The sequence below is a fragment of the Trachurus japonicus genome, chromosome 9 (assembly GCF_045865225.1).
Source record: "Trachurus japonicus isolate A0001 chromosome 9, Traja_1.0".
NCBI classification, from domain to species: Eukaryota; Metazoa; Chordata; class Actinopteri; order Carangiformes; family Carangidae; genus Trachurus; species Trachurus japonicus.
In genome coordinates this window covers 19,562,410-19,589,455 of record NC_140915.1, presented here as the reverse complement: position 1 = coordinate 19,589,455, position 27,046 = coordinate 19,562,410, and the positions used below count along the sequence as shown (strand labels likewise).

The window sequence follows — 27,046 nt, the reverse complement described above, 5'->3', positions numbered from 1 at the left end:
CACCTCTCTTTGGTCATGCAGTTCTTTGCAGTTATTTTGTGTCTCTTTGTGTCTATTTGCTGTTGTTGTAGTGCATCTGTTTAGGGTCTTGCATTTCTGTGGTCATTTAGTCTCTTTGTAGTTGTGTTGTAGGCCTACCTCTGGTAGTTTTGTGTCTGTTATGGTTGTTATATTTGCAGTCATTTTGCATATCTATATGTTTGTCTTGCATCGTGGTAAATTTGACTGATGGCTGTAGGCTCTTTGTGGTCATTTAGTGGCCTATCTCTCTGTGGTCATCTTTGTTCGCTTTGCGCCCCGTCCATGTCTCTTGTGGTCATTTTATGTGTCTTTTGTGTCTTTTTGTCTCTTTGCCACAGGGAATCTTGTGGTTGTTTATCTGCTTTGCCCTGGGGCCTCCTGACCTCTTGGGCACCTGCTGGGCCAGTGCCCAGTAAGCTCATTCAGTTATCCATCCATGCTTGTACACACAGATTTCCACCAGCTTTTAATGTCTAAGCTCAGAATACAAATATTTTGAATAAAGTTGACTTGGGCATGCTGTGCAGCCAACTTCATTCTTAAATTCATTTTCCACAGAAATATGATGCTATAGCCTAAATACTGTGGACATGTTGGAAAGTGATGTAAAAACCAGCCAGTCATTCATAAAAGAGATTTAAAAAGTAATGTTCTTTATTAATCAATTTCTTATTTAGTCTATAAATATGTAGGCTAGAATAATTATTTTAAAAATGTCCATTATAATTTCTTAATAATTTCTATAAGTCTTCAGTACAACCCCAAAAATATTCAGTAGCCTACTGTTAGTAATGTTGTATAAGATGATTGAAAACAGTAATTCTTTATCATCTATGGTTACAGGCAATAATCAATAAAATAGCTGCTGTTGCTGCTGCTGCTGTGATTAAACGATCAAGTTGACAGCACACCACCTGTGTAAAATCAACGATGGTGAAAACAGGGTTAATAATATTCCCGGTCTCTGATTGGCCACAGCTGGACCCGCCCCCCTCGCCAACGCGGAAGTGGAAGTTAGAGAAGTTCACCCTACTGTGGTCTTGTCTGTCTCGGCCAAGCAGTGTTTGCTCCTGTAGCCGCTCTGTCTGCTGCCACTGTCCTGAAACAGAGAATAACATCCAGCAGGAACATGTCTTTGTCCTTCGAGGGGAAAGTCGTTCTTGTCACGGGGGCCGGAGGAGGTAAACTGAGCGTTAGCTTTAGCTGTCACTGCTGCTAACTGTAACCAGGGTAACACAGGTTTTTGTAACGTTAGCCCCCAATGCTAACTTGTTAGTTTTCGAGATTTATGTTGGGTAGATTATAAAAGCAGCCACTGCACAAGTCGTTATTTCTTCCTTTTCGTATTAACTGCCCAGCTGTTCATCTCGATGTGTTACCGACTGCTGCTAACACTGGCGAAAACAACTGGTAAAGTCGTTAATATAAACATAAACATCTTCATTGGTCATGCTAAAGAAGAAATTGTTTACTACGGTGTAATTAGACTATACAGCATAGGTTTGGTAGCCTTTGTATTTGAATAACACAGAGAGCAAAGTGCATGCAACGCAACGCCTGACACTAATTCCAGTGCAAGTATGTGAAAGGGCAAATCCACCTCCACTGTCACAGTCAGTGGCTACACAAATACACGGGCGTCCTATGACCCGTAATGAACCAAATGTGTAAACCAGTGCACCTGTAGTAGTTGTCATGTCAGTAATTGTGTGTTTAGGCACATATGGGACTAAACAGTATGAAACTTGACATTTCAACCCTCCTCTCCAACATAATGTGATTTATGTGTCATTTTACAATGCAATGGCTTCATTATATCCTAGGCAGAGGCAAGGGTGGAAATTCATATGGTGAGGGATTACTGCTCTTCACAATTAGAATGGCTTGTTGTTCTTGTGGAAATGACAATAAAATACCTTGAAATTTAAGATGTTGAAATTGGACCCCACAAGAATAATGTTTTACTCCTATAATTAGAGTAGATTAGTTCCCAGATTCTTAGATGGTCTGTTGCTTCTTAACTCAAGATACAATTTGTGGATATACAAAGTGTGTAATATATTAGTAGTAATACATTTGAAAATACTAAACCTGAAAAAGTACTGTCATTTTCAAGTTAGTTGTTAATAACTCAGTCTGTGGGTTTGAAGCTTTCTTGAGATGCTGACGTCCATAACACTGATGGCAACACTAATAAATTATTGTAGAAAAGATTGAGGTAGCTTGATGTCAGTGTTGCAAATCTATCATTTTAAACTCCTAAAAGTGCCTGAAATGATTTTGAATATTAGCTTAGATTTCTATCATATCTCTTATTATGGATCAATTGAATTGGATAAGTTTGATGACACGGGTCCTTGTAATTCTACAACAGGGCTAGGTATCACAGCAATGACTTTGTGAGGAGACAAACTATTAGTGTTTGACATCAAATTTCAAGTGATTTTGAAAGCCAACAGTTTACTCGTCATGTTAATACAAAATCTCAAAATGATAGTAAAAACCACATTTTTGAGTCTAGGTTTTTTTGCAGGGCTGTGGTTCCACAATTTCTCTCACTATGTGCCCTTGTTAATAGTGGATACAGATACGAATTACTTTATTAATATTATTTGGATATTTCTGGGTGTGTTATATTTTGTAGCCTCATCTGTCTTTCTTTGTGTGCAGGCCTTGGCAAAGAATATGCGCTGGCTTTTGCTGAAAGAGGAGCCTCAGTTATAGGTAAATAAATATGCTGTTGTTAGTAAAGACAGAACAAGATCTTGTAAACTTGTTGAAATGCCTGCTGTGACTGAAAGCTTGTAGCTTCAATTGATGTGTTTCTGATTTTTGTCCATGCATATGAATGTATGATATTGATCTATGGCTCAGCTTGATTCCAGATATGAGTTGTGAGAGACTGGACATAAGTTTCATTTCTCAAATATAATTTCTCAGCAATGTTATTTAAATGTCAATTTTTACCACTTGATAATATCATTCCCTGCTCACTACACAAACAAAAAATAGCACTGCCACTGATTTTATTGCATAACATGTGGATTTTTGCACCAGCATGTATCAGTGCTACATGTAGAGATACTGCCTTAATATAACTCATTTACAAATTTGCATGAAAGTGTCCTAAAGTAAACACAATGTAATGAAAGCACAGTTTTCTGCTAGTCATTCAGTCACAAAGTAGACTCAGTTTTTATTCTCACAAGTCCCTGGTTTCTGGTTCACTTAAAATCATATTTCAGTGAGGCTCATGCTGTGAGTCAGAAACATTTCAAACAAAGATTGGGCTTCTGCCTCCTACTGGGGCTCAGTATCAGCAGATGACCCCGGGCAGAGGTATCTGAATTGGGACTGCAAGAGAAAAAGTTTGATGACTTCATCCCAGGAGTTAAGTCATTTTGGAGACAAATTATACCCCAGAATGTGCATTGAATCGACTGCCTCAGTAATGATGTAACTTTTCAGACAGCACAGTTGCAAATGTTGGCATAAATATTGTGACCTTTTCCAAAATAACAGCTTTCCCTTCTGCCGGGACCGAATTTGCCCTTGAACCCTGACAAGGAATCAGCTTAGCTATACTGTTCTCCTAACCTAATCACTCGTGGAGAATTGCAGAACTCACCCCATTATTGCTAATCTTTTTCTTCTTGCTGCAATAAAGTGAATGACCTTGGGGCAGACACTAAAGGGGGTGGAAAGAGTTCTGCAGCCGCTGATAAGGTGGTGGAGGAGATAAGAGCGAAGGGAGGCAAGGCCGTGGCGAACTATGGTGAGAAGTTTGGACTAGCCCTCTTGTCTCAAGTCTTCTTTGATAAATAATTATCTACATCTGTTTTTTTCTTTTATTGCTTACTGTGTTTCGTAGTAAGCTTCTCAAATGGTTGCTTAAAAACAATATAGATTTTTTTCCAGTCTATGTCACTGATGAAGCTGTTAGTGAGTAGAGACAAATCTGTTCCCTACTTAATCCTTGTACATCTCATATACTTATGAAAAAATTGAAATAATGAAAGAAATGTTTTATCAATGTGTCTCTTAGGTGGTTTTTGTTTGTGAAAGTGATAAAAAGGTATAATGTACTTGAAAATCTGCCATACTTTCTATCCAGTTTATTGCAAAGCCCAGCAATCAATAATGTTAAATGTTATTTCACATATCATTACATAGCTAACTGAGCGAGGGAAGGGATTCTCTTGTGTATATTAAAATCTTCTCACAAGCTTTGTCTCAAACTTTTGTATCGTAACTGTAATAAGTAACTTTGTTTTTTCCTCTTTAAACCTCCATGCAAACAGTAACATAGCCCAGAATCAGCTCTGTAACCATAGCCAAACTATCAATGGTAAAATTAGATACAGCAATTTTGAAATTTGGTTTTGAAAATGCTTAACATTTCCTCTCTTGCTGAGTTTGGTTTTTTATTGTGCACATACAGATTCTGTAGAGGAAGGAGAAAAACTGATCCAGACAGCTCTGGATGCATTTGGAAGAATAGGTACGTATTATATTAGTACAGCAGTATTGTGGCTATCAGAGCTGCTACATAATTACAAAAAAATTTGACGAAGTAAGTAATGTCATGTCTAAAATTAATTAAATCTGGTAAATGTCTTTTCTTACAGATATCGTTGTAAACAATGCTGGGTGAGTCATTTCACAGTAATAATCACACTTTGTCTGTTTTCAGAATGGCCATTTATTGTTGGCGTGTGTGTTAATGGCCATATGGCCGATTTTTAATCATGTAAAAGAAAACCTTAAGTCTGGCACAATAAAGTGAGAAAACTTTTTACTATTTTTTTTTTGCCAAGGATCCTTCGAGACCGATCATTTGCCAGGACGAGTGATATGGACTGGGGTAATTAAATTACATCTATTATATCTCTTATATTTACGTTCACCCTCATCAACTCATGCTGTGTATACTGTATGTCCATCTCATTTCATCATCACATTTTCACCTATTTCTTGGCTCACCTTATTACCAAATTGTGGCACTAATGCTGAATGTAGAACACTTGATTTGTTTTTCACTTGAGGTTTGTTGTCCAAGTACCTTCTCTTTAAAAGCAGATTGTCTGTGTGGGTGTGGGAGTTTGAAAATCTACTGTAAGCTGGGTCTGATCCACAGCGCTCCTAAGGGAAATAGCAGGAGAGGATAACGTTACGTGCTGTGTGGTAATGCTTGTGTAATTTTCTGTGCTGATTCTCTTCCTCTCCTTTTTCAGACCTGATTCAAAGAGTTCACTTGAGAGGTTCCTTCCTGGTGACCCGAGCTGCCTGGAACCACATGAAAAACCAAAAGTTTGGCAGGTAACTCGCTCAGTTACTAACAACGTTCGACGTGGATGAAATCTGGACCATCTTCCGATTACGTGGGTTGCACTTTTTAGGTCCACAAAAGTTACAGTATCATTAACAGGCCGTCCATTGCTGGAGTGTATTCAAGAAGATATCAGTGCAGTCTAAAAGGCTGTGTGGTAAGGTCTGATCCAGATAACACCGAGTGTATGAATGATACTCAATGATTCTCATGTGCTGCATTTAAAGTGGACTCTTGAGGATGTGCAGTGGAGGTAATGATTATATAAAGCACGCATGCCATCACATTATTGACTCTGGCTTAAATGCCACTTTCGCTTGATACCCTTTAATAAGTCTGTCTCCATTGATTTCATGAGAAAAAAAAAAACTATGCATACTAATAAAAGCCCAAGACGGCAAATTTAATATGAATATGCAAAGCAGTAAAGAACGAGGGGAAATTAGTTAATTTGGTTATGCAGCATTGTAGGTTAATCTCTGAACATTTTAAATGCCGTTTAAAGTGATGACTCCACAAGAAGCAGTGAAGATGTCTGTGCGGGCTCGCCTCATTCTTTGCAGTAGCAGCACAGTGTGAAAAATTCAAATATGTATCTACTGGTCTGAAGCTGTAGAACTGATGGTGCTCTGCCACTCAGCAGAGATTCTTCACCTCTGGACAAGCCTCTCGAATGACTCCAGTGGATAATTTATATTGACTTGAAGCAGTGTGGATGTGTGCGGATATGTACTTGGGGCTGTCACGATGTGGAATTATCACCACACAATTATCAGAGAGTTTGAAACGAGAGAGTGAGTTGAGTGTGAAAAGGCCACCAGCTTAATGAACATACAGATATTATCAATATCACTTCAGTATCAGTATTTCATTTTTATTTTTTAAACTTCCTGCAGCTTATCACTAGTAATATAATTCCCACACGCCCCTTTTGTGCTGATTATGTTTGTAAGACATCATCAACTACTTATAGATGAGATGAGAATAGAAATCCAATCCAAATAATATTATTTGATGAGAAAAGTCTTTCACATTTATTCAACTAAAACGTGTAAGTAAATTTACCGTGTTCATTTCTGTGTCAGCAATAAAGTGAGTTAGGAGCTGTTGGTGTGAATGGACTAGTATTGCATGACTAGGTGCTTACATGTGGGTACTCTGGTGTGTTCATGCATGCGTGAAAAGCGTGTACCACTTTGTGAGATTATGTGTGTATGTGGGGGGCCGTCTGCGTCTCCCATTACTCCATAGTGATTTCTGTCACTCTGCGTTAACGCTGACTTGTTCCCCCTGGGGTTCGTCTGTGGCCAGAATCATCATGACGGCTTCAGCAGCGGGCATCTACGGGAACTTCGGCCAGGCCAACTACAGCGCGGCCAAGCTGGGCATGCTGGGGCTGGCAAACACGTTGGCCATCGAGGGACGCAAGTACAACGTCCATTGCAACACTATTGCTCCGGTTGCAGGGTCACGCCTCACAGAGACCGTCATGCCCCCAGGTGAGTGTACAGACTGAATGACAGAGATAATTGAATGCATTTGGTCTGTATTCTGTATGACATACTTTGGGTACACACATGCTTTCACATATGAATGTTGTTTGGACAGGCCAAAATAGGCAAATGGTCTTTCTTTTCTTTTACAGAGGCTGCATAATGTAATGCCCATGTAATGTTGTTTTACGAAATTTGAGGCAACAGTGCTGCCCGTTTGACATGCAAATTTGTCATCTAATATTCAAGAGCTGTGTTTTTTTTGTTTTTTTTTGCCGTTCCAAGAGCCATGATGAAATCAAGCACTCTCCAAGTGCTTAAAAAGTTTTGATGTGTCAGCCTTTGATTTAATCAGGCAGCTCTGGCCTCCTTATTTTACTGTAGGTAAAATGTTTTTGTTTTTGTTAATAAAAATATTACCTATAACAGCAGGAGCAGCATAGTTTACAGTCGGCTTGGGAGCATGGGATGCTGTGTGTTGCACATGAACTTTATATCAAACAAAAAATTTAAATATCAATATCCAACTTAACAACTAGTCAGAAAATTAAAACATTTTTTCCCATTGTCTTCTGTGTTTTAAAATTATTCATTGAGCCTATAAGGATCCACCAAACAATCATTGTATATTATTCTGTCATTGGTTAGTACAGTGTAAATGAGCAAAGCCAGCAGAATGGAGGGTCTTTTCTACCAGCAGTATAACAGGTTCCCTGTTTGAAAAGGGCTTAAGTGACAAATTAAAGCACCGGTTTTGTAGCCCTGCAGTGCTGGTCGACAGTGGCATCTGTCACACAGCGCTGTGCCAACTGTCACAGGATGGCCTCACCTTGGTAAATGACATGGTTCCATATGTTGGCTTTCACCGACTGAGGCTTGTCTGAAAGAAATAAACAAATCTCAATTATATTAACATTTTTCAACACTGGACATATGGTGTGTGGGATTCAATCTTTAGGGGGAATTAAAAGCGTGTTCCATAGTTGCCTGACATCATTTCCACAAATTTTATACTTATTTAACAGTTGAGCAAATATTTTTCAAGTTCAGTTTGAACTTATTTTCTCTCAGACCTTATCTTTCAAAAAATGAGTATAATCTTGTCTCTCATACCAGTGTTGGTTGTTGTTTTGTATTTAGTACTAGTCCAGCAGGTTCTTTTTCTGTCACCCTCTTTTGAATATTGTCAGGAATAAACAGTGAATATTAATCCAGCTCTGTTTGCTGTGTAGCAAGAGAGAGGACGATTACTTGAGGCTTGTGTAATAACTCATATTTACCACACATTTCTGTAGCGGGGGCACTCCTTGAAGACTTAAATGTTTTTTTGTGTCTTATTTAGACCTTGTGGCATCTCTGAAGCCTGAGTATGTTGCTCCCCTGGTCCTCTGGCTCTGTCATGACCAATGTCAAGAAAATGGAGGACTGTTTGAGGTATGTTCTTTCTCTCTATTCAGTGAAATGAGTAAGGTTTCACTGCCACTACTAGTACTGCCTTTAGCTTTGTGTCTGTTTTTTCCCTTTGTCATTGAGAACAGTAGTGTACCAATGACATATTCAGCTTCTATAAATAGAAAATATTTTTTCTGTCTGTGTCATCTGCTCGTGTTTCATCTCCTTTCAGGTTGGTGCAGGCTGGATTGGTAAATGTAAGTGCTGCATATTTTTCCAAAGGAAGTGTCTGTATGCATGTATGATATTCATTAGTCCCCAGTTCACTAGTACTCTGTGTGTGTGTGCGATGTTTGCTATGCAACAACCTCTTTATTTGTGTGTATCCATTTGTGCAGTGCGCTGGGAGCGTACTCAGGGCCACATTGTGAGAAAGAAGAACCAACCCATGAGTCCTGAGGCAGTCAGAGACCAGTGGGACAAAATATGTGATTTTACAGACGCCACCAAGCCTACTAATATACAAGGTCAGAAAAACACAGCAGCAACACACGCTTGCATACACACAATAACTAACAAATGCACATACATTGAAGCAGATGTCTACAAATTATACATATTTTACATGCAGCCTTACCTCTGCATGTGTCTTCACATACATACAGCCACGCACATATTTACATGCAGACCATGCAGTAGATGTCATATTATTGTTTGCTGTGGTGTACATCTTTACAAGGTCATTTCCTTTTGTCTCAAATTGTAATTTATTCTGAACATGATGATTTCTCTTATCAGAAACACAAAACTGATGCTTGGATGTTTTTGAGGTTGTTTTAAAACAGATTTTTTTTTTTTGTCCAAATCTATGTTGGATCGCACCCCGCCCGCCTGGTGACCTTGCTGGTTCACTTTCACTAGTCTGACTCATCCTGTGTTGAGTCACAGTGATTCTGATTACAGATTTGCTACCCTACAAGTAATCAAAGATACTCATCAATGAAGTAACCACAGTTATTATAGAATTTGCTATTTGTGAAGACTGACAATCTGGTGCCTCCTCGGTAGCAATTATCTTTCAAGATTTTAAAAAAAAGAGGGTTTTAGCAGTGGAACAGAGCTCTAGCTTCTCAGAGACCCAGGGATGAGACCCAGAAAGTTGGCCTTGAAAAGTCTTAAACTCTGTTTCCTTGAAAAAGGCTTTAGAAGGTATTAACAAGTCTTACATTTGATCAGCAAGAAAACGATTGCCTTCTGGAGGGAGAAACGTTGCTTATAAAATGTTTCTGTGTGCGATTCCAGGCTGTTTGGAGGCTGTTCAACTCTATCACACCTGCATGAAACGCTGTCACAACTGGCAGCTACAGTTACTGGGAAGCTCATCAACTCATATTGGCAAATGTCAGTTTAACGAACTAAAATGATGGAGACATTTTAATTGGTTTATTCATCCACCAATTTCACAATAACATTTCACAATAATAGATTATTCTCGACAGAACCATTTGTGTTTTTTTAGTCTTTTTTGATCAAATTCATCTCGCTCAGGAATGCAGGCAATATTCACCATAATTTATGAGACAAAGTAAAGTCAAAAACTCAAAAGTACAGACTTTTCGGTTTCATTGATTTGCACCAGTTCCCAGTATAATACAACACAGCCAAACGGAAAGCTTGAAAATTGGGGCTGTATTATAAATGGATGTAAAGAAATACAGGTTTTTATTTTCATTATTGGGCTGTCAGTGTGACACTGGTAACTGATAGTATTCATGCTCACTTGGGACATACTTAAAGGTGTCATCGGCCTCCGAACTGGAGTGTGGAGACCTCAAACCCAAAGAGCTCATTGGGATTAAGAATGAGGGGGAAAAGGGAAAACTGTCAATTTTGTGGTCATGAAGTTTCACTGACTATACTTTAGTTAGATTGAAACTCCTGAACTCAGTTTGCAGCCAAACGGTCTCTTGTTATGATCAGTTCACCTGTGTGTATCAGAGAGGACAAGACGGTGTTAGAGATCAAGAGAACGAGGTGGAGAAGAGAAGTGGAGGTGAATTAGATGATGAGTCTGAACAAGACAAGCGTTGGTCCTGATGGTTATTTCTCTCCGCCTCCTCCATCCCTCTCCACGCTCTCGGATGTGCAATTGAAGAAGGGACGGCAGTGCTAACATTAACTGAACTGGGGTGGTGGTCCCACAGGGCGCTATCTGGGCTCATTAGCATGGCTTTGAGGTGCCTCCTCATTTGTAGCTTATTACTGAGACTTGTTGCTGCCTCTGTTCTGTAACTGTCTGCCACTGAGTGATGGTAATTAGTAGCTCTGGTCTTCCCAGTCTCACTCTGTCTCCGCTTCTCTGTTGTCTCAGCCGTCTTCAATTGTTTGTGTTGAATGTGCATTGGTATTCGTAGCTTGTGTTACCTCGTGGATATATTTACATTCTGTTTTTAGGCAATCTCTAGACAAACAAAGAACACACAGTGTAGACTCAAAGTCTTAAGTGTTTTAACAACTAATGTTGGAACAGGGAACTCATCATGTTTATTCTTAGTGCTCGTGGATTTCAAATCCTTTTATCAGTTTTAAAGCTGCTCCTGGATCATTATAAGTTTGATTGAAATTTTTATGATGTGTTAACATCTCCCTGGAATTCAGTTTAACTTTACTTTGATCCATTTAACTTGAGATTAATAATTTTTCCAGAGCTGTCAGAGCAAAAAAAAAAAAAAGAAAAGAAATCCCCAGGCTCATTCCTGAAGGTTTCATGATCGTTATCTTGGCCATGAGTTAAAGATGAACCTGATATGTGAATACACACACAAGTTGTCAGATATGAGGTAGTGTGAACTTTGATGCCTGAACACTACTATGAAATTACCACCAGCATTTAGGTAACCTAAATCGCTTTAAAATGTGAATTTGATGTTTTTACACTTTGCCCTTATATATTTTAATTTAGCAGGAGCCAGATTTATGTTTCTTTTGATCAGAGCCAGACCGGCTGTTTTCCCCACATCTTGTCTGCAGCGTAAGCTAAGACTGGCTGCTGGTGGTAGCTTCATATTTAACCTACAAACCTCTTCTCATTTGACCCAAATAAATGTTCAAATGCTTATGCTTCGGCTCTAATAAAATAGTTTGCTCAGGCTTAGATTAAGTAATATGCAGCTGCAGTACAACAGTGCAGCCTGAAGCCATTGAGCCATGTCAGCAAGCCACCCAATCATGAGAGTTAATTATAGTTTCAACTCACCGCTCATGCAGCCTGTATTTCAAAATGAGAATGCACTGTTGTTTAAGATAACGAATAAACCCTGCAACTGTTGTTGAACAGTTAGCATTGATCATTTTAGCCAGCTAACAGGGTAAAACTGGATTAGTTGCACTTCATATTAGAACTGCAGCTATTTGAAAGGACTGACTGTGCAGTACTTGGGTCTTACAAGGCTTATAATATATATCTGAGATAAGTATATAATGAGATATGGAAAAAAAACATGTGTTTTCACCGGATGAGATGAGCTTCCTCTTCTCAGTAACCAACATAATTCCATACAAGTGATACTGCTTTTGTTTCCACAATCATATTTTTGTGCACGGTTCTCCAGTTCCCCACTCATTCTCAGGTTGCTGGTCGATGACTAGTGGAGGCTGGTCCTGCTTTTTTGCCTGTTTGATAAACTGAATTATTGTGCTGCTTGGTAGTTCACTGTGAATACAGACCTAGCGTGTCACAAAGTAGCAGCAAACTCTGTGCATCAAAGAACGCTTTATATGCAGGAGATTATGTTTTATGAAAGAAATGTCTGAGTAAGTCTTCCTTTTGCATCAAGCAGCAAAAAATTTTGAGTTAATTTACTTGCATAATATCCTAATTCTTCTGTCTTTGTGCGTAAGAGATTCACATTCATGAGGTGTAAGGGGGTGACACTGGTGAATTAGATTGCCTGTGACCTCATCGTCCCGTGTTTCAGTGTTTTGACTCATCCTTCATCTCTCACCTTTTTTGTGCAGAGTCTCTACAGTCAGTTGTGACCGTGCTGTCTCAAGTGGATTCGGAGGAAGAAGTCAGTGCAAATCCAACCGCTGCTGCTGCTGCAGCCTCTGCAGCCTCGACTTCAGGCATTAATCCTGTGAGTACAGACGGCTGTTGCTGCTTTTTTTTCTCCCCCCTTTGACGCTAATGTGCTTTAATGCACTTACAGGTCTTGGAAAGTCTCGAAAATCGATGAATTTGTTTCCTCAAGAAAAGTTTCTATTCAGTTATGACTGTTGTTGGGAGACTTTACACACCTACTGAGTGAAAGTGGGATTGTTTGCGACAGCGGTTTACGTGTGTTTTTCAGCCGGCACCAACAGACCTGTAGCATAAATCATCTCGGATCCAAGCAACAGTAGCTAAGAAGCTCTTAGTTGAATAAATGGATTGATCTTATTTATTTGGCCATATCATCCATCTATGTTCTGCTGCTTTTGCGGGTCCTGGTGGCATTGATAAAGTGAATTACATCATTAGTCATGATTGTCATGTACTGTTGGGAAGTATTGAAAAGAAAAGTGAATAAATAATTCTAGGCCACATCATCCCCACTGGTTTCCCATCATGCTTTCAAACATTAGCTGTTGTGATCGTGAAAGAGGTATTATTTGTTTTATGTAGTATCAAAATTGTCCTTGGTAAACCCTGATGTGAATACCGGTACGTGTCAGGCTTAGAGACGTGTGGGCTTCGTCTTTGTTCCCAGTCCTCCTCCTCCTCCTCCTCTTGTTCTTTTCCTTGATTCCTTCATTATTTTCTAGTCTCTGCGGTTTTTAACCTTATTTTCACCACAGCTACGTTACGTCCATCAATGTTTTTCTCTGCTTCATTTGCTTATACGCTGTCATTTCTGCCGCTGAGACTGCGAAAGTGTTTGTAACGGTTGGTCGATAATAACTTTTGAAAGTCTGGAGCTGTAACCTCTTTGACTGTTTCAAACATGGCAGCTCATGACTCTTTAATACAACCACACTGTATTTAGTCAGAGATGATAATAGCCTTCTCCAACAACACACATAACTACTTTGATGTCTCCAGTAAATAGGAAACGGTGACACGACAGACAAGTGGCAACTCAGATTAGCTTTTAAAACGCGACAGAGAAAAGATGTCAGAGCACAATGGTGCAGCGATGGCTCCCTGGATGAACGCTCCTCCACTTTGTATGTTCCCTGTCACTGAATCACAGAAAGTGAACTGAATACAGCTCACACATGGCTGAGTCGCTTAAATAAAACATTGACCCACAAGTATAATTGCATAACATCAAATAATTATCCACAGGAACAGCCACCACCATTTTCTGTTAAGATAGTTGCGGTGTAATAGCGAGACTTTGTCTAAAGACTCATTTGTATTTGTAGTATCACTCACACTGATGAATAAGACTTTTCCTAACTGTGTCGAATTCCCAGAGCGTTTAGAAACGAGCTAAGCATTTGAGTCCATGTGGGGAACAGATATTAACTTTTTTTTAATGGTCGGTGACTCACTTTTAATGAAGTCTCTCTCTTTTTTTTTTTTACATCCTGTGAGACATTTAGCACTCACCAGCCTGCATCAGTGGTATCATGATTCATCCCCCAAAAGGTTAAATGATATACAGTACACTCAGTGTCTTCTCCACTGTCTCTGGCAGGGCTGTGTGTGCGTACGTGCGTGCGTATGTGTGTGCACACGGGGGGTGGTGTCTAGAGTAGAGATTTGGAACAGAGTCACAAGTAGCCTCAAGACAAACATCACCATTGTGTCCTCATCTGACATAGCTGTGTGTATGTGTGTGTGTGGAAGAAACAAGCATTTTTGTTACCTCTCTCTCTCTTCTAACCCATGTATTGCTGAAGTTATGCCATTTATTTCACACAACTCTCCCACTGCACTGAGGTCATCTTCTAAGATATTGTTGTATGTCATGATTTATTGATGGATTTTACATTTGTAGCAAAACATCCACAGCATCACAAGGTCATATGGTAATGTTTCTGCTCATCCTTTGGTAGCATATTTTTGGTGGCTTGGGCCCCATTTTTGTGAACGTAACATATCAGGACCTCCTCAACAGAATCCTTCAACTTCGTCCATTCAGAATAATTGATTAAATCATGAGATTGTTGTTGGTCAGTGGTTAAAGGTCAATGTCACAGTGGCCTCACATAATAACTCATTCATTATTTTTCAGCTAGGGTTTTTAAACTGGAAGCTGAGTGTGTAGCCAAACCAGAATCAATATTTTGAGCAGAAGTGAGAAAGGTGTTTATGTACAAAATCTCAACTAGCAGAAGGAGGTACTTTTTTGTCTGTAGCATTGATTATGGGGGATGCGGGGCCGCTGTCCTCTTTCACCTCAGTCTGGTGTGTTTTCTTTAGCCATCAGGACGCTCTAGAAGAGAAGTCAGTTTTTCCTCAAGCCCAGTTTTTAATTTCATAAAGGGATTTTTCCCATGTAAGTGACCAAATTGACTTACATCTTTCATGAGCCTCGACCACTGCTGCTTTTTATTCTACCACGTCAGCTGTAGCTTTAACCTCTGTGTGTGAGGGCATGTAATATTAATATCATTACTGGGGATGTAGGAGTGGTTCCCACATCTGCATTTAAATGCAGTTTTAATTAAGAATCTCCCTCCAGAGGTCGGGCTCTGAAGTGATTATGGAGCAGCTGAGAGGTGACGTTACGCGGAGGGTGAATCACACCATTCTGGCAAGTAATATTGTTTTCAACAATAGCTCAACAAAGAGGTTGTTTATGTGGCAAATGAATAACCACGGGTCCACGATGGCAAATCTATGCTTGTTTTTTTTTTTGCTTCACAGGATATTTGAGTGTGGCTCAGTCAGATTTGAGAACCAGAAATATCTTTATAAAGATCTTTTCTCTAATTAGTACTGTGGCCTTTCTCCCCTTTCCCACTGCAAATATTTTATTTATTTATTGGGTTTTCTACAACACAAACTTTCATTAGAAATGTGCAAAGATATACGTTCTGTATATGGACCCAAGAAATAATCAAAGATGATTATAAATATTGTATAAATTGTAGATGACTTGACGATTTTTATAATGACTGGTTTCTTCAGATTCTATAGGAGTTATGATGGAAAATTTATGATCAGTGTGAGTCTCAGGAAGCTCCCAGCGAGAGATTAATAAGGGTTCTAAAACATTTACTATACTGGAGGGATCCACCTTCACAAGCTTTAAAGGGCATTCGTGATTTTGTGTCATTAACACTTGATTACTTGCGACGCTCCGTTCAGGAGTTTGAGCCCAATTTTCAGGCTGCTCGTTAACCGAAGCGCAGGCCCAAATTGAAAATCTCTCCGTAGTTCCTGTTCTCGTCATCCCAGCCAACAGTAAAGCTCTGGGTCAGTTTAAAAAAAATGTGCCGATCACTTGCGAAGCTCTGCCCAGGCCGGCGCAGGAGTACATTTCTGAAGTGCTGATTCCTCTTAACTCTGTGAGATCCCACAGGTCCTCAAACCACTGACTGCAGACGGTTCCACAGATCACAGATTAAATCCAATAAACGACTGTGCCAACTCTGAGCTGTACACCCTCTCTGATACAATCTTGTTCAATTTGAAGATGCTTTTTTTTCAGTCTGTGCACTTGGCCTAAGTTGTTATCACTTAAAAAAAAAAAAAAAGCTGAATCATGTTTCCAATGTTTCTAATATTCCTCATTCAGTTTGTAGCCCTTGCTTCCCTCTTCATCATCTCTTATTGTGTGTGCTGCTGTGTAGTGTTGTCCAAATATTTCCCGACTACTTCATTCTGACTATATATTGTGTATTAAAGCATTTGTATTCAGAGGTTGAGCTGTGAGTCTTATTACTTTTCTGCAAACCCTCAAGATTGCATCTTAAGTTTCTCTGTTTAAATTATCGGACAAATGTTCATCCTCTCCTCCTCCTCCTCCTCCTCCTCCTCTTCTCTCAGGCTGAAGCAGTGGGACAGAAATTGCCACCGACCACATTCAGCTTCAGCCACACACAGTGTATCCTCTATGCACTGGGGGTCGGCATGTCCACCAAAGACCCGGACCATCTGAGGTGGGTAACTGAACCTGCATAATGTTAATGACTGCAACTGCCTGAGGGACTCCTGACAAGCCAAGCTGCATGAAAATGAACCGAAAGAGGCGATAATCAGTGTGGTTTTACTTTGACCTGTGCAGAGAATCTATCCAGGCTTCCAAACACGGGCCCTGCGCAGCCATCTGTGCTGTTATTTTTATTGGTCTGCTATGAAAGTGTGATTTTTCACAGTTCAGTAACACTCACATTTTCATTTCCAGGTTCTTGTACGAAGGCCATCAAGACTTTAGCTGCCTCCCCACCTTTGGGGTCATTCCCTCCCAGGCAGCCATGATGGATGGCGGGCTGAGCTCAATCCCTGGACTCAACATAGATTTTACACAGGTTAGATATCATATCATATCATACATATTAAAGTCTTTTTTAATGTGTGTGAATGAATGTGTGTGGCAGTGTTGTGTGTACATAATATGCATATCCATATGGTATATTTCACACGGTCATGCACACAAGGGGAACAATAGCAATACACACATTACTCATGCTAATGAGGCTTTAAGTAGTGTAGTATAATTATATATCACAGCTGTTCTAATGTTCTGTGTCAGGTATTGCATGGAGAGCAGTATCTGGAGCTGCACAAACCTCTGCCAACCTCAGGTATTTTCTTCTCTACTATCAAAAGTACACACAGTTTGGTGTATACTGTACAAGTACTTCATGTAACTACTGTAGATTTTACATTTTAATAAATTCAACAGGAGATACTTTGCAGGCTCAATAAGCCGTTTTACCTGGAGGCATGTTACTGTACATAAGAAGCCATGTAACTGGGAGCAGTCTGAGTTCAATAGATAATTTAGACCTGAAAGTGAGGATCTCTCTAACTGTTTGCTTCCAATACTACGAAATCTGATTGATAATTAATATCCATTTATAACATGGACTACAGAGTCTGTCCTATGTCTGTGCCTCCCATGTGTTACTGTTACTTACAAGTTACATTCAAGTCACTGAGGAGTGATTTTAAAAAGAAATTTCTGAGGATATATTAATTTAACAGCATTTGCTACTGTTTTGAACAGATTTCAGGAATTTTTAGTGAAACTTTGACTTTTATTTCCTTATGAAAGGCAGTAGCCAGAAATGAGAGATCTTTTGGTTTGAGTTGTACATATTTTGAAATTGTCAGTGATATTTCTCAAATATACTTACAGTTGTTTTCTATTTAAATGCAAATATGCATTATATTTCATTTGCAAGTAGTCCTTAATTACTCTCATCATAAATTGATGTTTTCAGATGATTTTCTTTTGTTTCACTGACGATGAAAGTTCCCAAATTATTTGGTTAACTTTACTCATGATGTATAAAAAGGGCAAATGCAGAAGCTGGGTGTGTCAGATGTTTCAGATTTGTGCTAAAACCTGTGCTGAAAACATGCAAGATAGATTATGACACATTATTATATAATGTGGAGAGTTAAATGGGTCAAACACATTTTTCAGGTGAACTGACCTCGGAGGCCACCATAGCAGACGTGTTGGACAAAGGGTCCGGCGCTGTCATCCTCCTGGACGGTGAGTTCCTCTGCCCCTCAGGGTGCACAACTTTTATCATGCAGTGTGTTTATTTCAAACTCATTTGTTTTCATCACTTTAATGTGTCTTTTCCTGAAAATTCCCTCTCAGGCTGAATTAATGAAAGTTAATTTTCAGTCTTTGTCTGCAGGGATTGAAATAATGGACTGAGAACGGCTCATATTTCTGTTTGACAATTCCATAGAGATGGATGATATTAGAACCACTCTGATCTATAATTAATCCGACTTTAAACAAATATCACGGGACCTGTCGTTCCCCGAGGAGTCGCAGTGGGGGGGAAAAAATATGTAATTTCTTTACACAGACTAAACCAGCTTCCGTTATCCTCCGAGTAAAGTTTATTCATCCTGGCTTATTTCTGGCTGAGACGGCATGTCACGGCGACACCCTACAGGAGTAGCTTCGTTTATCTGTATTCCTAGTGAAATTTTGAACTCGCCTAATGAAACTAACCAGGAAGTACGTAGCTGCAGTGTGGATTTGTTGCGTCTGAAAGCTGCTAACTGTCTCTTCACACTCTGCCCTCATGTGGCTGTTTCCTCCTGGTTCCATTTCACTATAAATGTACTGTAATGGAACAAACACACATGAAACAGGTGTTCTTCTTTGTTGTTACACTTATCATTGTTACATGTGACACTTTTGCTACTTAGTATTCAAACTGATCGCCAGGAAAGTCATGGCAACATGACAAGTGGAGTAATTTTCTCCTATGTTTTTCTGAAGTCAACATCTACGTACAACATGGTAGTGAGAATATCTTTCTGAAAGATGATTAAGCGTGTCAGTAACAAAATACACAGTTTGAATTTATTTAACTAAAATAGTTATTGGTGGAACTTCATCTGTATAATTACATTTGTTCACGATTTGAATGTTTTCTTGTGTGACTGCTTATAACTGCTTCCTCCACTGCATTAGTTACCTACCTTGTGGAATTTTCTGTTTCTTACCAAAACACATCTTATGTGTCCTTGAGGCCTAATTAATGCACAAGCTGAATTTCCTTCCGCAGTATTTGCTTGCAGGCGTTCTTCCTCCCCTGCCCTTTGGCTATTTATCAGGGGAATAGCTTAACACTGGCTTGTGAGTCTGTGGAGGTGGGGCATTTGTGTCCTCAAGCATGTAAGTAAGGTGCAAGGACAAAACAAAACAAACAAAAGAAAAAAGCTTAGTGGATAAGACACTTCCCAAGAACAGCGACATTCCTGCCGCATTTTGTTGCACTTCTTACATCCTCATCCCATAACACAGGAAAAAAAAAACTCCTAGATAAATGACTTTTTGACAATTGATTAGAAGCTCCAGAGGGATACACTTTTGATGACGGTGGCAACATTAAAATGTTCACTTTCACTAAATATGATGAATTTCTATTGATTAAGCTACAAACTACTAGCAATCAATGCTGAAAAGTTAAAAATGGCTCCACTTCAACATTTTGCAAGATGAATGTGCTGACACACTTAATACTGTATGTAGTAGTAATGGCTCAAAAAAACAGTGAAGAGATGCTGCTTCTGCATGATCACTACTTATAGTTTTAGACTTGAACCTGTACTGTTATTTTAGATTATTGCCACTTGCCACTCTGAATACCTCTGTTTGAATTCTGTGTTTTTACAGTGAACACCTACAGTGGTGGCGAGCTGGTGTGCTACAACCAGTTTTCAGTGTTTGTGGTTGGAGCTGGAGGCTTCGGAGGGAAGAGAACCTCTGAGAAAGCCAAAGTATGTGCTATATATTTAATTTACTCAACCAAAACGTTGATGTTTTGGTGATTTGATTGGTCTTACTTGTGTTTTATTTCCTCCAGGCTCCTCTTCCGCCACCTCAACGGGCTCCAGATGCCGTGGTGATTGATTCCACCACTAGAGACCAAGTGAGTGTGTGTCTGTGTGGGTTTCACAGCAGAATAAATCAGCAGCATTGATAATATGTGGGCGGAAACAGGACATATTGTTTAGGTACCTTGGTAATAACCATAACGTTTTATACAAAATGTGAAGTGTTGAACAACGTTTTCATGCTGTCTCACAAAAAAAAAAAAAAAAGGAACGCTGACTGTATGTTTGCAGCAGGAAAAAAAAAAAAGGAGGAATAGAAGTAAAAACCAAAATCCCTTGAGCAATTTAAATCACTGCAACTATATTACTTCAAAGCCATTCTTATTTTAGGTACCTCATCTATTGCCTTCATGATAATTTAATTTAATTCCACATCTGTGTATGCAAAGTTCAGGGGTTTATGAATTAGATATAGATCTAAACAATTTCTTTTTCCCCTGCGGTCACAGGCGGCCTTGTACCGTCTGAGTGGAGACTGGAACCCTCTTCATATAGACCCCAGCTTTGCTGCCATGGGAGGTGAGAGTCTGAACATCCTAATGTGGCCAGATGAGATTGTTATTCAATTAGATATCTCAATTAATTTTTCTCAGGATTAATCTTTCCCTGGGATTTTCAGGCAAATGGTGTATTTTGATCTCATGTATGCTTAAACACGCTGCTACTTAGAAATGCTCTTTGGTCAGGCTTCAAGGCTCCGATCCTGCACGGCTTGTGCTCGTTTGGCTTCGCTGCGAGACATGTCCTCAAGCAGTTTGCTGACAATGACCCGTCCAGATTCAAGGCTATCAAGGTAAATAAGAACTTGTCACACGTTTTCTGAGTCACTGGGCTTCATGGAAAGTTGTTCTTGTACAAACAAGTTTTGAAAATTGATTTTCATCAGCATGTCATCCAAGTACAGGTACAGATACAGTCTGTGTCGGAGAAAGCACTCGTATGATTCAGGAGATATGTTGTATTAATCTGAATGGCAATGAAGGAGGTAGAGCAAGTGGTCAACGGTTCGATTCCCAGCTTCTCTAGTCTGCATGTTGAAGTGTCCACGGGCCAGATACTGAACCCAGAATTGTCCCTGATGTATCATTGGTGTGCAAGTGTGTGTGTGTGTGTGCGTGTGTGTGTGTGTGTGTATGAATAGAATATGTAGGTAGAAGTGCTGCATGAATGTGTGTGATTGTGCCATATACAGTAAATACATTTAAGGTCAATTTACCAATGAGTCCAGAGTCACTGAAAACTAAAGGAGAAACAAAAAGTACTGTAGACTCCTTCCTTAGATTTAATGATCATGTTTAACGTGGTGACTTATACAGCTTCCTCTGGGTTTGGATGTGAGTCACTTCCCATATTAACTGTGTCTGGCAGGGAAAAGGCAGAATGTTTTTTTAAATATATAAATGTGTCTGTATGTGTGTACATGTGTACATATAAATATATATATTTTTTCTTTCTTCTTTTTCTTTTTTAGTTTTTTAAATCTAACTTTCCATCAAAATGTTCCCTCTTCTTTCTGTCACAGGCTCTGCTCTGATGACTTTATCTGTAGCTGTGTACTGATGTGGCACGGTTACATTTGTTTGCTGATATCTCACAGAGTGGAGTTTTTCTCTTTGAGTGAATCTTGAAACCAGTAGAAGAGGCAACGTAACATGGCAATTTGGGGGGTGGGGGCGTGGGGTTGTTGATTGTGATTACCTCATCAGCTTAAAATCGTGGATTTAAAACACATTTAAGATGCTCAACTAATTAGATAAGAGAGGTTTAGGATAAAAATATAAAATGTGCTTTGTACAGTTTTAAGCTTTAGGCTTGTGCTTCCCCTTTAAAGACATGGAGTTCTATGCCTGATAAACTATTTATCAGTCTAGTTAAATGTTATGAATTAATTTAATTAGAGATCCACAGACTCCACCACCGTCCTCTCTGAGCCTCTTCCTCTCCTCCTCAGGTTCGGTTTGTGAAGCCGGTGATGCCGGGTCAGTCTCTGCAGACTGAGATGTGGAAGGAAGGCAACAGGATTCACATCCAGTGCAAAGTGAGTATTTATAGCATTAGAGTAGGTTACAGTCTTCTCAACACATTTGTGGATGAATGATGCTGACTTGTCTTTTCAATGCGCTTGTGTGAAATGTGTCCTTCTGATCGCTGCTCCGCTCTCTCCTGCAGGTGAAGGAGACAGGTGCCGTTGTGCTCTCAGGAGCCTACGTGGATTTACACGCCGCATCAGATGCTTCTCCAGAAAATCCCACTCAGGTTTGTTGGCCTGTAAAACGCTCCAGCAAACAACAATTTCTATCGCATTCCTTCATGCAGCGGCAGCAGCAGAATTTGTTGACTCTGTCTGCCTTCGCGCAGGGAGGAGGCCTTCAGAGTGAGCTGGTGTTTGCAGAGATCGGCCGTCGTATTAAAGACTTGGGCTCCGAGTTGGTGAAGAAAGTGAACGCCGTGTTTGGCTGGGAGATCACCAAAGACGGCAAGAACGCCGCAGAGTGGAGTAAGTGCTGCACAGCTAACACACCTGGGGGAGAAATATCAGTTTAGGTGTTGATAGATGCACAAAAGGAAATTATTTTTGTTGTATTAAACTACTACTACTGTGTTTTATTGACAGCTGGCAGGCTCAGTTTCTGCTCTGTTTGTGATATGACACTGGCTTTACTTATTTTCCTTTTATGCAAGTTTTGATTGGCTGTATTGAAATGAAGTCTATTGCTGTGTAGAAGAAAGCAGGAATAGCTTTCTGTTGGATAAATGCAACATCATGAAGCCAAAACCTTGAATATATATATAACATATATATAAAAATATAAATACATTATGTATATATGTTCTTTCTTTTGGTTTCTCAGAAGTAATTCATAGAGCAGGAAAAAACAATTACATTTAAGTCAGGCTAAAAACGTTGTTACTGTTCATCTAAAGCAAGACATTCCCCATCAATTAGCAGCCTTAAGAACAAGGATAGTGGTGCTGCGTCAGAATAAACGTGATAAATGTGATAAATTTTGCTGCCAAGATGAATTGACGACTTCTCTGCCGACTGTATCTGACAGAAAGCTGCTGCTCACCAAAGAGACAGCTCGGTCCAGCTCGTCCCTGCTTTGCCAACAGCTCGCTGAGAGGGTCAGGACCGACGCTGTAACACCACGACCCCTCCCTGTCATCATTAAATTGTTATATTGCACCTCGCCGGATCGTCACACTCCCACCGACTGTTCGCCTTCCTCTCGGGTCTTCACACGTTCGTCAGTCTCTCCGCCGACTCCGCTCAGAAATCAGCCGTGACAACGGCGATTCGCTCTGGCACCGGCTCACGATGAGACAAAGGTTGAAATATGAGTACGAGCTGTAAAGTTGACAAGTTGATTTGACCCAGATTGACATTTTGCTAACAAGCTGTCAAAAAAAATCTGCGCTAATGACTGAGTAATGACTCGGAGCGGCGAGCGTGCTGCCGAGGCAAAGCAGACCAACGCCGGTCAAACCCAGGGACAGTGGAGCTCTGTCAAGTTTATATGATTTAATCCATCTTTTCTTCTTCTTCTTTGTTTCTCGCTGTCCTCCTGCAGCCATTGATCTGAAAAACGGCAGCGGCTCCTTGCACCGAGGCCCGTACAGCGGGAAGGCAGACGTGACCTTCACGGTGTCGGACGGAGACTTCATGGAGGTGGTGCAGGGAAAACTCAACCCTCAGAAGGTGACAAACGAGCGTCAGGCCTGTTCACATCATACTTTAACAAAGGAGCCATTTACATGACGTGCTGTGAACGGCTTCTGTTGCTTCTTCAGTTCATGTTTATCCACGCGAAGATGAAAATGCCCCGCTGTGTGAGCACAACAAGCTTCTATGTAAAGCAGGAGGTGAAGTTTTGCAGAGCAGATGCTAGAAAGACCTTGAAATACTAACATCATTTCAAATCCTCCTCTTCCTGACGTAAAAATTGCATTTTTTTAAATTTTTTTTTACATTTTAATTAAAGCAGAAGTGTCTTTGAAGAGCCTTTCAATCTCTTAATGACTTTTTCCTTGATCCGCTCATGTCAAATAAAAAAAACGGAAGGCGGCGATCTATCAAACCAAGTTCAGGAAGCTCTCAGAGCGAGTAATCAATCCACGCTACTTGTTATGGTCTATAGCATCTCATCTGTCACAGGGAGTGACCATCACCGTACAGAATTTATATGCTTCCTGGAGCTCTAGATATTGATCTGAGGCCCGTGTGTGTGTGTGCGTGTCTGTGTTCTTTACAAAGATCCCTCAGGCGGGGTGTTTCCCAGCAGCCTCTCCGACGATGAAAGGAAGCAGCTGGTTGAGAGATTAGAAGGTGGAGTTGAAAGGGACACTACAGTCATCCAGGGCCGTCAGACTCGGAGCTGCCCTGTGATTGATTTTAGCCGAGGAACTTATTGCACATCGTCAGTTGTTCACTTCACTCAGCACAGACACGCTCCTGCTGCGTAGCCTCGACTGGGAACCTTCACGCATATGAGCATCAGTTCATTGTTCTGCTGCCAAAGCAACAATAGTCACATATTCACTTTTGCACAAATGGCTTTCTCGTTGATTTTTAAAAAATTAAATTCCTCTATTGACTTCACTGCTCATCTGTGCAAGGTCTCAGGGGGGCGGAGCCTATCGCAGCTGATATAAGGCTCAATCTGAACAGGTCTATCAGATCAGTCTATCATAGGGTCACGTATAGAGACAAGCAACCTCTCACACTTACACCTTTGGAGAATTCAGAGTCTCCAATGAGAATCAGAGCCATAAAACTTTAATAATCTCACTGGGAAATTGTTATATTACAGTGCTCCACCTTAAAAAAAATAATAATAATAATACAACCCCCCACCCTCCGTCCTTATTATAGTTTTATAGAGTACTTTATAAAATACTCACTGTCAATAATTAACAATATATACATAATTATTTAATTTCCTTAAAGGGATAGTTCACCCAAAATTCAAATTGCACTCATTATCTACTCACCCTCATGTCGACTAAGGGCTGGGAGAAGTCTCAGAGTCCTCCGTGGCTTCTCTGAGTTACAGGGGGTCTCGCCATAGCAGTGCATGTCCATATAACGGTTGCAAATGGATTCCAACTGTCTTCGTAACAAAGAGACACACCAAAAAACATCCAAATACCTCTATGCTGCTCGTATGTAATGTCCATCTTGTATTGAAGCACTAGTCCTGGTTTGTCCAAATTGGACGGACCAGGAAGAGGACGGACCCTGGTTCGTTATATGGAGCAATTTGAATTTTGGGTGAACTATCCCTTTAATAAATTAACATACCTGGCATGTGTTTGGACTTTGCAAACTCACACAGGAAAGAACCATGCTTTGGGTGGAGGATGGATGGGGAAAGAGAGAGAGCGACCATGAACAGCAGTTTATACTGTTAGTTCACTGTGTAATCATAGTGTTGGCTGCAGGCTGCAGGCTGCAGGCTGCCCTGTTAGGCTGCTTCAACTTCTTGTGCACTTGAGAAGAGGAAACGGCCGACCGGCCAGAGAAGAAGGGACTTTGTGCTTTATTGGTTAAAATAAGGGAAACGAATAAATTCTTTCTGTCTTTTCTTTGCCAGGCGTTCTTCTCAGGCAAGCTGAAGGTCAGAGGGAACATCATGCTGAGTCAGAAGCTGGAGGTGATCCTTAAGGACTACGCCAAACTGTGAGCCCCTCAGCCAAGCGCCCAGATGACTAGTTAGGAACTCACCAACCTATCAACTCTCTCCATCTGCCTGCTGACTCACTCCTCTGTACGTTTATTCTCTGACTCCAAAGAGGCGTGGATAAAAAAAACAAAACAAACAGACAGTAATATTATCACCAACGCTGTCGATCAAATAGGAAACGTCCTTCACTCTGTCACATGAATTCAGGTGTTTTGAGGGAAACGAGATGCTTTAATGTTTGTGTCGCAGCAACAGGAGCAATAATTCATTCACTTCAGCTGGTCGGGGTTAAACTCGGTTGGTCCGTTCTTTTTAAATGTGCACTTAACACACCTGCCTTCAAAGATCCTAATGTGAAAATAACCATTCATGAATTTAACTAAATGGTATTTCTGTGTCAGAGCAAACAAGCATCTGCTACACTGAGGAACCAACATGTTGTCTAACGTTTTCTTTCTGGGTGATGATGATGATGATGATGTTTTAATCTCAGCTTTACTAAAGTCATAATTCATCTGTTATTTCATTATAATGACTCATTGACCTCAGTCTGTTGGAGTCAGAAACGGTTTCTTGTAACTGATACTGTATGATAATGTAGAGTTTGCTAGTTATGAAAATAATGATTGACTTTTTTTTTTAATCATTTCAGTGCAATTGTGATGTAATTCAACAACAGCTCTTCTATGAAAATAAATGAATTCAGAATCTTATTTCCGGCCTGTAGTTGATATATTTTCTTAAAACAATGTGTCAGATGACGGCGAAGAGTGAGTGGCACTGTTGCTCACAGTGATGCACCTACACAGATTACTCACCCAAATTTTAGGCAGAGAAAATGAGCATTTATCAGCTAAAAGAGATTAAATATTGGATTAAGAGAAACACAAATCCCAATAAATTTACATTGCTCTGAAACAACTTATCAACTTAAAAGGTTGTGATTTTTTGAACGTGTCTGTGTTGTTATGATTGAACACACTAGTGGGAGGTGGTAACATGTCAACAAAGGCAGTAAAAGAGTTTATATAGAGATTCTCCAATATGTATCTATAAATATGTTTTAGAAATGTCTATTGGCTATAAAATCAACCATTTTCACTTAATTTTTTATATTATTTGCTCTTAAATAAAAGTTAGGTTCTGACTTGAACCCATTTAAATGTTATTTTAAAGGGATAGTTCAACATTTTGGCAAATTGGCCCATTGCCATAATCTCTATAGAGTTAGGAGTAGGTTCGTTACCTTTAATTGTTGGTGCAAGCCATTTTTAGAATGGTGGAGCAGAGCCGTGAGCTGCTCAGAGCTACGCTACGGAGGCTAATGGGATTTCTTGGTTTCCCTCATCAAACTCATCAAACACACAATCCAACAACTCCAAAATGCACATTCGCATTCACCATGCTATGACATAATATAGGAACGTTATGAGACAGAGTTGTTTTCCAGGTAAATTCATGCTCACGACCCATCGTTCTAAAAATAGCTTGCACCGACAGTTAAAGATAACAAACCTACTCCTAAAACTATAGGGATTATGGCAATGGGCCAATTTGCCAAAATGTTGAACTATCCCTTTAAGTCCTTCTCAGAAGT

At 40.0% G+C, this 27,046-nt stretch overlaps 1 protein-coding gene across 2 annotated transcripts; it reads left to right on the top strand.

Annotated features, from left to right (window-relative positions):
- The first annotated feature begins 1,067 nt into the window (after positions 1-1,067).
- On the top strand, positions 1,068-26,162 carry hsd17b4 (hydroxysteroid (17-beta) dehydrogenase 4). 2 transcript variants are annotated; one of them, XM_085786408.1, is made up of 25 exons: positions 1,068-1,202; positions 2,692-2,745; positions 3,689-3,796; positions 4,463-4,522; positions 4,650-4,671; positions 4,839-4,885; positions 5,256-5,340; positions 6,662-6,849; positions 8,186-8,277; positions 8,468-8,492; positions 8,634-8,762; positions 12,253-12,371; positions 16,217-16,329; positions 16,575-16,698; positions 16,923-16,974; positions 17,823-17,894; positions 19,545-19,648; positions 19,735-19,800; positions 20,215-20,284; positions 20,452-20,558; positions 21,717-21,803; positions 21,935-22,021; positions 22,124-22,262; positions 23,338-23,465; positions 25,360-26,162. In XM_085786408.1, the coding sequence occupies exons 1-25, from the start codon at positions 1,151-1,153 to the stop codon at positions 25,447-25,449; spliced, it is 2,220 nt and encodes a 739-aa protein (XP_085642534.1). In that variant the 5' UTR covers positions 1,068-1,150; the 3' UTR covers positions 25,450-26,162. The 2 variants fall into 2 exon arrangements, with proteins under 2 accessions (XP_085642534.1, XP_085642533.1); XM_085786407.1 differs by having other exon boundaries at positions 21,935-22,262.
- Positions 26,163-27,046: the final 884 nt, after the last annotated feature.